A 12,332-nucleotide genomic window follows, 5' to 3' on the forward strand; every position below is an offset into this window, starting at 1 on the left:
CTCTTTTCCAGAATCTCTGTTTCCTCAGACTGATGGATGCATGGCAAGTACCCTTTGCCTTGTTATTATTTCTAATTATTTCACTGTGTGGGACCCCTTGCCTAAGTTATTATTTCTAATTTTTCTTTCACTGTGCTGCCACTTTTAATTGAAACTCTCATTGCAAAAAGTGAGAGCTTCCCATCTGTGACATTTGAGCCATTTGCTGCATCCTCTAGCTTTTAAAAACAGTGTGTGAATGTGGTCCATCTCTCAGTTGTCCACTTTAAGGTAATAAGTCAGTGCAGTGTCCCAACTAGGAATGCTATTGCCTCTCTTTCTTTGGTTGTTTACAAGAAACCATCCATGATTGAGTTAGAAGCAACAAGAAGTACAAAGTGTTAAAGGAATGGGACAGAACCAAGTGATTCCAAGAAACGTATAGTCCACTGACGCTGACACGTGCTGTGACTTGTTACCTCTGTGACGTCTTACCATCTGTGCCTCCTTGGTTACATGGATTGAATGTAGCCCACTTTTAGTCTGTCGGTATTTCTCTTTTGTCTTTTTAGAGTTCCCTTGAGCCTTCTTCTGGCAAACAAACATCCTTTTATAAGCAAAGTAACAGAAGCTGTATGTTCCTTGTTGTGTAGATGGGCGGAGTGTATACATGAAGAGTATCACTGCCAAAAAAGGGAATTATGAAGACCTGTTGTGTACAGAGTACTTAGAAGTTAACCATGTGTTGAAAATGTGCAACAAAAACTTATTTCAAGCAAAAGACAAGATCAGAGTGGCAGAAAAAGTCAAGCTTACTCTAAGCCTATTCACTGTACAGTGAGTTTCTGGCCTACCCTGGTTTGAAGTCACTTCAGTGGTGGTGGTGGTGGTGGCACACAGTCCTGTACGAAAGAGAGAAGCTACAGTTCAGGATTGCAGAGTAAAGTCTGTTTTACAGAAGAAGAAACACTGCAACTGATTTTAATAATTCTGCTGGGATTGAGAAGCAGAGACTCTTCCAAATGTATATGTTGTCCCATATTACGCTAAATGATATAGATAAATGAGACTATTTACTGTAGACTCAGGGTCATAATTCAGAGTCATTATAAGCTACACCTCTCTCAAAAGCATCTGATACTTGTGAAAAAGTTGCACATCAGTGATTTGCTCTGACATCTAAATAGAAACTCACAAAGGTTCTCTGTCATGGACCTCATTCAGAAGAAAAAAAAAAAAGCCTCAAAGGACCATATCTAGAGCATTGCATAGCCCCAGATTGGTTATTAACTATCATAGTGTCAGGGCTGTTGTAGTTAGTGTAGCCAGATGGGAAGCCAATCAAGTTCAATCGATTGAACCTCAGATACAGCATGAAGCAAAGCTCATATTTTCAAATCAGATGGGAAGCCAAATTTCACAGGGTACTGTCATCAGTAGGACCACCCATTGTACTTAGGCTCCCACGTGCTGCACAGGTAGTTATTTCAGGAAACCCAGCAACTATGGAGGAGATGTTTGCCTACAAGAACATTAGTACGTGGGTGTTTTATCCCAGGATCCTAACTAATTTTGAAGTCATTTTTGTCAGTAGACTCTGGTCAATCTTCTGGCCCTAAAAATTACATGAATAGCCTTACAGAAATGTAAAGAGCCCCAAATATGCCGGGTTAATTAATATTTTGCTAAATTCTTCATAATTTGTAGTGGAGTTTAATATGATTATAACATTTGAAAGTATGAGCTTTGCTTCATGCTGTATCTGTAGGTTCAATCGATTGACCTTGAGTAAATTATTCACCACTTTGTGAAAATTCAGTAGAACTGAAAGTTTCTATCGGATCCATAAAGCTGTCTATTGCAAAGGAATGGCTGTGTAGTGGTTGCAGAGGATGGTTTTTCTAATGTGGCCCGCACTGAATGTGCAAGGAATACAAATGCGATGTAAATTTTACATTTTGCTTTCCATTAACAAAAAATTTATTTATGTACACATCAGGAAAAGAAAATGGCTTTGAGTAAGAATCGGCGTGTTGATGACTTTAATCTCTAGGTGGGAATATATTCCAGTTCTAGCATAAAAATGCCATTACTGCAGAGAGAGATCTTACAGTCTTACAATGATTATCTTTATTGCTTGGAGATAACATTTTAGCAAATGAGATTTAGTTAACCTTCTAATAAAAAGGGCTATCACAATTTGAGAGAAAATTCATATCCTAAAATATTTTAAAACAAAAAGTGTGTTTACTTTTTTCTCTACTTGAACCTAACTCATATAATTCACCGGAACAGATGGTACGGAAGTTGTGGGCTGTGTGAAATAGGTGTGTTATACTTTTAGTCAAGATAATTTATAAAAATGCTACCTACCCCAAATAGTAACACAATCATAGACTTAAAGGCTTTTATATAGTCTGGCTGACTCAGCTAATCTTATGTTTCCTCTAAAAAAAATCACTGCCCAAGTTAAATTCATCTCTTACAGTCTCTGCTTGACACTCTAGCTTGACACTCTAGTCATGTGAGTGCTACTATCTCCAAGTACTTTTAGTCACTGGATCATAACTAAATGTGTGAATCACTTTCCAGTTGGCTTTGTTATGGTTAAATAAAATTTCATTTTCAGATTGTATTTCCAGATGTCTCTGGTCATCAGAGCATCCTTCCTTAATGCCCTGGCTAAAACCATAGCTCCTGTTAGCTTGAGTGTTTCTGTAATGTGGGCTGCTTTACTCAGAACAAGCCCCATTCTTCTTTCACATTTTTTTCCCTCAAAACTAAACATTCAGTGCTTCCTGCTTCCATGAGTTGCATGAGCATTATCTGGCATGCTTTCACCAGCCTTCACATTTTTCTCTAGATACACCCCAACTCGTCCATCTCCCTCTGTAAATCCCGTGCCCAAAATTTGCCACTGCATTCCAGCAGCAGTTAGTTGGGTGTTCAGAGACCAGATGGATTCAGGAACTGACACTCAGAACAACGGTTCTTAACCATTTGGGACACGCCCCCCTTTTGAGAATCTAAGCTCTGGAATCTCTCCACAGGAAAATGCTTATGTAAGTGGATATACTGGTTTCCATGCAATGCCAGAGGATTCCTGGGGCTTGCTGTGTTCATTCATAAACTGCATACCTTCTGGGATAGTGGATCAAGGACCCTAACTCTGTTGTGTTGAGGCTGCACACAGGAATGATAAAGGGAACGATTTAATAGCCACATTTAATGTACCTGGGCCTGATATATAAGACAGAGACTTTGGGAGATCTGCAACTGAGGGTTTTATATTTTAAGTAGGACATGTTTTAGAGGTCAGATTTTTGAAACTGCTTTTCAATTACAATTGCTTATTTGAATTTTTCTCAGAATCCGATTTCATAAAAAAAGTATTTAGTTGGCTTTTTTCCCGACTTGTTCAGACATGTTAGTCCTTTTAAAATAAAGCGCTCATGAGATTTTAAAAATAGCCCACCAAGCCTCCTGCCCAGCTGGCTTCTACCTTACTGGCATTTGTTGGATGAAGAGTTTTTCGGTGGCTTGATGTGGAAATGACTCGAACCTAATGGAAAGTAAAACAGACATATGTTTGGACCACCAGTCCTATGTAATTTTTGAAAATGTTTGTTTATAAAATTTATGGCGTCTTTGAACATGAGGAAACGACAAAGGGTGGGGGGAGTGTGTCCGTTTCTGAATGAGCCTTTCAATCCAATAATTGGACAAAACCATTAAAAAGAAGTGCTCAGTCCTCTGACTTGGTGTGCTTAGTCTTTGTGTTTCTTCCTCTTTGTGTTTCTTCCTCTTTTCTGTCATCTATCTCATTATTGTGTCTACCTTCTAACTGCATTCGTATCGGCTTATTCACACACCTGTAGTTGGCATCCCTGTGAGAACATTCTATGAGTGGTTTCGGAGATGGGGGAGCACTGGGGCCTCTCGAAACTACTGAGGATCTTGGGGACATTGGAGGGAGGGCAGCTCGACCAGGCCTGGTGAAGTAGGTGTCCCATGATGAGTTTTTCCGGGCGGTCTGAGATAGTGTGGGCCTCAGCTTCTTCGGACGGGGACGGAGAACTTCTTTCTGTTTCAGCCTGATGGTGAATTCAAAACCAGAGACCGATGTGTCGGAACGGCTGGTCAGATTTTTAAAAGAGTGGTGGACTTCCCAAACGCGTGGCACCCACCTTTGGATTTTACTGACATAACAATTAGGTGGGAGCCTTTGAAGTGGCAGACCGGAGGACCTTTTTTAATTTGCGGGGAATAAGGGCGGACAGCAGACTCATACCGTTTGTACACTTATTTGCCACTCCTCTCTTCCTCTTCCCCCTCCTCTTCACCTCAGTGATCTTGTTCTCCTTGCAGGTTACGGCCACACCGTGCCCCTGTCCGATGGGGGCAAGGCCTTTTGCATCATCTACTCAGTCATTGGCATCCCCTTCACCCTCCTGTTCCTGACGGCTGTGGTCCAGCGCATCACTGTGCACGTCACTCGCCGGCCCGTCCTCTACTTCCACCTCCGCTGGGGCTTCTCCAAGCAGGTGGTGGCCGCCGTCCACGCCGTGCTCCTTGGGTTTGTCACCGTGTCCTGTTTCTTCTTCGTCCCGGCAGCTGTCTTCTCTGTGCTGGAGGATGACTGGAACTTCCTCGAATCCTTTTATTTCTGTTTTATTTCCCTGAGCACCATTGGCCTGGGGGATTATGTTCCTGGAGAAGGCTACAATCAAAAATTCAGAGAGCTCTATAAGATTGGGATCACGTGTGAGTATTGAGGCTGACAAGCTGCTCCTTCTGTCTCTGATTTGGCCTTTCAGGCTGCACCTCGCCTGCCAGTGAGTGGTCATTCCTAATGCTTTCTCCCCATTGATAAGGTTTCTGAATTTACCACCTTTCTGTAATTGTTTAACTTTAGCATTCTCTTCAAACATTCTTTATTCACAAATCTTATGAGTCATTTTTCCCAACTGATCGGTAAAATTACTGACTAATCAGCATTATAAATTACATTATAAAAGTGTCATGCAGAATGTACTTGGTAAGCAACTTTTAATTAAAAAAAAAAAAAGGGCTGCTCTACTTTATTAAATATTTTAAGCCCAAGAAAACTAGGCCTTGAATAGAGCCTGTTACTATCGATCGTGTTCTTTAATTTACCAAGAAAATCTTAAAAGAGCTGCTTATCTCATTTGTCCATCTGGGTCTCTTTCTGAGAATCTAGCCTTTGTTAACTGTTTTCAGATTTTATATGTGAAAAATAAAACATGCATTAAAATTCAGGTAGCATGCATTTCATAATTTTTAAACAATTTTTTTACAAATTTCAATATAATACAATAGAAAACTTATACGTCCATTTTCAAGAAACTGTTTACTTTTGTGTAAGCCTTTCCTATCTTTTTCAAGATGTATGGAATTGCAGTTATGACGTCTATGCAGCTTTCATTTCCTCCTTCTCAAGCACTTTTCTACTCATGACTCAGCTCAGGTCATGTCTTCTAGGAAATCATAGTAGATACTCAGGCAGTCAGATGCTCTGTCCTGGCCCTGTCTTGTACTCTTAACCCCACAAAATGGTTAGTTGAACTCTGTGTATTTTAACAATTCTATTAAACCATGGGCTCATACAGAACAATGACTACTCATAAATGTCTGGCACCATGCAAATTCAAAAGATTATTTGCCAAATGGTTGTGAGAATGATTTTACATTTCTTTACTGTAAGAATTGTTTTTGGAGTTCACATATTTCACCAGATGGTTATACCATAATCCAACCACATCTTGATTGTTGACTATTTAGATTTCTTCTAATTGTGGGGCATTGTAAATAACACTGCAGGAAATATTATATGTTTGTGCTTTTTCTATGTTGATATTCTTCCAAGAAATGGGTTTGCCAGGGCAAAGTGAGCACACCTTTTTGTGACTCATAGAGCATACTGACCTGGTGCTTTCCAAAGGGTGTTGCAAGCTTCCATTGTCACCAGCATTATCTGGGTGTGACAGTTTCAGCACTCCTGGGGTGGTGTTGCCAGTAGCATTATAGATGTTTCTGGTATATGTGAATATGGTCACAAAATAAACATTATTATTAACTTTCTCTTCATATAGTAGGTGATTATTTTATTTTGTTTTTCATGACTTAGGGAGGTAGAATGTTTCTGTAATTACATTTGCTGGCATTTCTCTGCACATTTTTCTTTGTTTGTACTTTTCTCTTGTGTAAATTTTACCTAACCCTCTAACTTCTCAGTTTTTTGTCTACTAAATCCTTGCATAACATGTTATCACTTGTTGCAATGTGGATCACTTAAAAAACAGTATACCTAGAATTAGCTTATGTTTTGCATGTTAAGAACTGAATATGTAACAAATGAATGTTTCAAAGGTATATTCGTTGTGAGTGGGATAAAAATTCCACAGCTTTTGCCTGAAACCCCATGAGTATTTTTGTCATCACTCAAGAGTTTGACTAAATATTGAGAAAGAAAAAGGAACTGATTTGTCAATTAGACTGACTAACAATGTCATTGTTGTTTCTTAATGGCAGGAGAACACATTGCATGCACTATATTATTATCAAAATCTATAGTCACAATTCTGAAGATATTAAAACTTAACATTCTCGAGATAATCACCCTTCTTCTCCCATTATGCTGCCAATTCTAACTTCCCTAATGTATATATTTTCTGAAAAATATTTCTCAAACATTTTATTACTGGGGCATGAAATTTGAATTTTTGGTATTGGCATTTTTATCTTCACTTTTTTGTTCCTTTCCATGATAAATTTTTGTTTGGTGGAAACTGATTTTAAAAGTGTTGGAATGAACTTAAAATCATTATTTCCCACCACAAATTCCAAGGAATGGCGATGTATTCAAACCAACAGCTATCCTTTATTTCCAGAGGCAGAAACTGGTAGAGTTTATCCAGTGAATGGTCCACGTGCCCAGAAATGACTGTCAGATAATGGAGAACTTCAGTTTGCTGCCGGATTTAGGTGCAAGTGTAAATAGTCACACACCACATCAACACTAGTTTTTAAGGAATTTTGATTTGGTTGGAACTGCAATTTCTATTAAACTTCTTATTCTGTAGTAGAAATAGCACTAAGAGTGTCAAGTGCTTAAAATGGTGTCAGATTTTGTTCTGAACATCCCATGATACAACAAAAACTTTTCTAATATGCCCTGGCTTTTTGTGAGCCACTGATTATAAGGTAGATGTTTTAGCCCTCTTGCATGGACGGTCACACCTGAGTGAGTACAGTATGTTACCTGTCTTTAAAATTTTTTCCCCTCAAAAATTGCAGCCTGTGATTCTAAATCATCTAAGTTCATAGACAGTTAAGTTATTCATTTTTTTTTCCTTTTTGACAATGAGTAGTTCCTCCCTGAGCCATGGACTTCAAAACATTTCTAGACATTAGAACCTGGTAATCAATTTATTCTTTAGTAAAGTTTTCTGTGTTGGCATGAAGAGGAGAGGTAATCGCTCGTTACTTGATTTATCTATGACCAGAGCACACTGAGACACTGTCCTATTTCTCACACAGGTTACCTGATACTTGGCCTGATTGCCATGCTGGTAGTTCTGGAAACCTTCTGTGAACTCCATGAGCTGAAGAAATTCAGAAAAATGTTCTATGTGAAGAAGGACAAGGACGAAGATCAAGTGCACATCATAGAGCATGACCAGCTGTCCTTCTCTTCCATCACAGACCAAGCAGCTGGCATGAAAGAGGATCAGAAGCAGAGCGAGCCTTTTGTGGCCACTCCATCATCTGCCTGTGCGGATGGCTCTGCAAACCATTAGATGTTAGGCTTTGCCGTGTCAGCCTAGGGTGCCAGGGTCAGGGCGTGAGGAGAGGGGACTGGATTATGTTCATTTTTGTCAGAATGTAAAAGCCAAGGTGATACCATTTTTAGAAATATCTTCTGTTTGCAATAGTTTGATAAGCAAAAAAAAATGGAACAAAGGAAGTTTTGACCCTGGAGGGATATCTGATATGTGAAGAAATGGGATGTGCACCTATAATTCATATGTGACAAAATTAACTAGACTTTATATAGGAGAATACTTGAAGCGGTATGCGGCTGTGAATAAAAGCAGATTTTATACTTTTAAGTGGGGACTTTGGAGTTTGCATTTAAATCATTTAGCTGATGGCTAAAGAGCAACATTTATATTTAAAAGCAAAGAAAAAGCATAGACATGTGTTTTATAAATAGATTTATGTGTACTGGTTTGCATGTGCCCATCCAAAATGATTATTTTTGTAGATTCTAAGTTAGACCTACTATTTATAATGCATAGGTAACCATTAACTGTACATATAAAGTATAAATATGTTTATATCCTGTACATATGGTGTAGGTCACCAGATCCCAGTGAACTTCTCGCATCAAGACTGTAGATATTTTTTTCTTTTGATTTCTCTTTATACTAAAGAATCCAGAGTTGTTGCAATAAAGTAAGGGGAACAATAGACATAAGAGTGAATAACTATAGTATTCTGCTATAATAAATGTTTCTACCCACTTGCCGTAGAATGGTATCAGATGTCTAAAATGTTGATAAACACTTTTTTCAAAGTGGGTGAGTAATAAAGAATAGGATTTGTGAAAAGGTTAAGACATTTATTTTGATTTGCAGCCACCCGGTACTAAAGCACAGAACTTGAACATAAAATCCCCAAATGAACAGATTATGTTGCATTACTCTGATAATTTTAAGTTTAGAAATAAATAAAAATCACAGCTGGTTGCAATCCTATGCTTTCATATATCGCAAGTTTTCCTCTGTGTAGATTATGCATATGTGCTCCTTTATAGAAACTCTCAAGGTCACATTTAAATGATGTATGCAAGATACTCCGAGGGCTTAAAGAGGGAAAATGAGACCCTGTGTGACAACAAATGTTCAGTAACCCCCTAACCAAGTCTCACTCCCATGAGTAACAGCTGCCCAGGAGGTAGTGCTTGAGGGGTGGATAAAATTCAGTGCTCACCAAGCACTCAGGTTGCAGACAAAGTGTCTGCACAGCAGGTCACTCACTCAGTAATTTTCTGCTCTCTCTGTCATGTGCTGCCTTGAGCAAACTCTTACCAGCTGAAGGGGAAAAGGGAAAGCTTCCCCTCTACCCTCAAAAGTTTCACTGGAAAATCAACAAAAAGGTAGGTGAATAAGAAAAAAAAAAGCATACAAATAAATGTATTACCATGTGCAGGGGGAGAATCACAGAGTAATTGCCTCATCTCTCAATAGGAGACAGATGCTTATATGCCCTACTTCAGGGAAAGAGAGATGAGGAAGTGTGAGTGATCTTACAGCGATAGTAAGTCATTTTTTTTTTTTGAAGATGTGGGGTACAATTCAGGTTTAGGTATACAAATGTTCAATTTAATGGGCTTAAAGAACATACCACCGTATGGGGCAGAGTCTTGGGCTTGCAGATTGGACAGTCAAAAGTCTGCCCTGGTTGTTGACAGAGTTTAGTCTTTGTTCCTACAATCTTGGTTCAGTTAATGGAAATTCAGAGAAGGGACCAGAGGTCATTGTTTTCTTCTTTACCAAGACTGGACTTTAGACTGATAAGGGAACTTGAGCCTGTGCTTTGGGAGAAGTAGAGGGTGGGAGGGAGGAGGGGCTGACAACCATTCTACTTGATGGGTCTGTCTGGTTTTTGTGCAGATTGGAGGAAAGTCTCTTCTAGCCTCTGTTGATCTGTAAGAGCCTTTAATTCAAAATACTCATTATACAAGGGAGCCATATGTTTGGACAAAATCTCCCTGTAGCCCTTCAAAGCCCTGCGGTGCTCACTACTGTGTTATCCCTCAAACATTATGTCTCCTGACTCAGAGTAGGGTCTTTCTTTATTGTATAAAATCACATCTTGTCTTAGGGCCCAAAACCATAATTTGGGGTGGCATAACAATGTGTTGTCTCGATTCCTGTGGCACTTCGTAGCTCCAGTGCTGGTGAGCTGTCTTCCGCTGATCCCTTCCCGTGTCTCCAAATCTGGGTTATGCTGTCCCATAAGGACACCTCTTCCCTGCTGACCATGTCTCTGAGACGGTAGGCTGCTGTCACAAGGGGCAGACCACCAATGACGGAGTGGAATAGAGAGACTCCTTAGAGAACAGAGACATGCGTCATGGCCGTGAGTGGGTCTGCAAAGTGCATGGCAGAAAAACACTTAGCTTGGTGCAGAGTCCTGAGGTGCTGACGAGTATAAATCACAGAAACAGTGACTTGCACTTGGAGAGGGTCATTCTATTTCATGCAATGCAGGAAAAAATGGCTGGATTGCTCCAGCTGCTGAACTTTCACATGAGAGGGGTGTTCTGAGTCCAAAAAATGAAGAAGCACATGAAGAAAAAAATCTTAAATCAGACATCATTAATAAGTAATAGAGTGTGGTACTCAGTTTTAGGAGCTTGCATGAATCTGCAGAGAACCCATTAAACTTCAATGCCCTTCAAATCGGTGTTTTCCTTAATATGAAAGGTGTGGTAAAGTTGGAGTGAGTTTTGCTTTCCCAATCCCCACTCCATCAGGTAGGGAATGTAGGAGTGGATGTCTTCCCCGGGACTTCTTTTTGTTTTCAGTTGATGGTCAGGTGCTGCCTCGTGGTCCCCAAAGAGAAGCGAGCTGTGTCAACCGGAGGAACTCTGGGCCAGCCTCTCAGAGAACAGAAACAGAGTTTGCTGGGAGTGTGACGAGGAGGTGGAAGGTAGGGCAGTGTAGCTAAGTCAAGCTGGAACTGGCATTGGGAACCCTTTAGTGAGAGGTAAGAGTGGAAAGTTAGAGGAGAAGGTGAATCCTAGAGGATTCTGGGTGATGAGCACAAGTTGAATTCACCTGCTGAGCAGAAGCGTGCTAGATTGAATTTCTAAGAATCCTACAGAATGCCCTACTATGTGTGACCTTACACATTTACACGTGTCTGGTAGGAATGTTAATTTCAAAGCTGCAGATATGCTCGATGTAACATGGAGTCCACAACCTCCCACAAATCCAAGGATATACAGACCAAGGAATAGGAGCTGTCCCTAAAAGAATCTTTTAAAAGAGATTCCTCAAACAAATAAAGTGTGACCCAGATCACTCCATTTATGAGACTGGCTTCTTTCTATAGTAATCATGCTCTGAGGTGTTTATAAAGGATTTGTTCAGAAACTGAAGAGGAAGACAAGTGAGAGTCAAAAGGAAAGCAGAAATGTGGTATGACAAAAAAATGTGCGTGCGTGATTAGATTACTAAGATATGGGGTCACTTTTTTGTCTAAAAAACAGTTACACTCATACATTTAGTTACACCAGCCTTGTGAGCTTTTTTGAAAACGAATGAAGACGTGTTTACAGATCTGGAGCCCTCAAGATAACTGAAGTAGTCAATGCGAAAACCTCTATTTAATTATTTTTATTTTAAAGATGTAGGATACAATTCAGGATAGGTACATAAGTAGTCATTGTACAGGTGAAGTCTAGGCCTCCCTTTGGTCCACACTTTACCTGGTTTAGGATCACGTACCCTTATTGATGTTATGTGCCCTCCCTGGTAGTGTCTCGCTACTGCCAATTCCCTTCTTATAGTATTATGATAAATGTTCAGGGTCCACTTATGAGTGAGAACATGAGGTACTCAGTTCTTTGTTTCTGTGATAGATCACTGACTCTAAATCCATCTAAGTTGCTGTGAAGCCCATCATTTTGTCCTTCTTTATGGCTGCATAATATTCCATCGTATATATATCACATTTGTTTTTATCCAGTCCACTTTTGATGGGCAGTATGGTTAGTTCCATGCTTTTGCTATTGTGAATAGTGCTGCAATAAACATGCGTGTGCAGGTTATCTTTCTCGTAGAATGATTTGAGTTCCTCCGGGTACACTCACGGAAGGGGGATTGTCGGTTCGTACGGAAGGTCGATTTTTAGATCTTTTAGAAATCACCACACTGTTTTCCACAGAGGTTGTACTAGTTTACACTCCCACCAACAGGGTAGAAGCGTAAACTTTTTAACTCTTTAAAATCATCATATGTATACTGGCCTCTTGCTGAAAGCCTCAAATAAGAGTTCATTTTAAATTGGCAGAAGCAAGCTGGGCTTGGTGGCTTAGCCTGTAATCCCACGCCTTTGGGAGGATGAGGTAAGTGGATTGCCGGAGCCTGCGGGTTCGAGACCCACCTGGGCAGCGAGACCTCATCTCTACAATAAATCAAAAAATCAGCCGGGCGTGGTAGCGCACGCCTGTAATTCCAGCTACTTGGAAGGCTGAGGCGGAAGGATCGCTGGAGCCCAGCAGGTCGAGGCTGCAGTGGCCGGAAGCGGCCGCTGCACTC

The 12,332-nt window shown here is 40.1% G+C and overlaps 1 protein-coding gene across 1 annotated transcript in view; it reads left to right on the forward strand.

Annotated features, from left to right (window-relative positions):
- LOC103263608 (potassium channel subfamily K member 1-like) overlaps nucleotides 1–8,757 on the forward strand; it is a 31,035-nt gene extending 22,278 nt beyond the window's left edge. The window contains exons 2-3 of the mRNA XM_008061276.1: nucleotides 4,348–4,743; nucleotides 7,540–8,757. Of these exons, the coding sequence (XP_008059467.1) occupies nucleotides 4,348–4,743; nucleotides 7,540–7,799 (656 nt within the window). The 3' untranslated portion in view covers nucleotides 7,800–8,757. The remainder of the gene's footprint in view (nucleotides 1–4,347; nucleotides 4,744–7,539) is intronic.
- Nucleotides 8,758–12,332: the final 3,575 nt, after the last annotated feature.

Source organism: Carlito syrichta, unplaced genomic scaffold (assembly GCF_000164805.1).
Source record: "Carlito syrichta isolate Samal-C Ts95f unplaced genomic scaffold, Tarsius_syrichta-2.0.1 Scaffold305177, whole genome shotgun sequence".
Taxonomy (NCBI): Eukaryota; Metazoa; Chordata; class Mammalia; order Primates; family Tarsiidae; genus Carlito; species Carlito syrichta.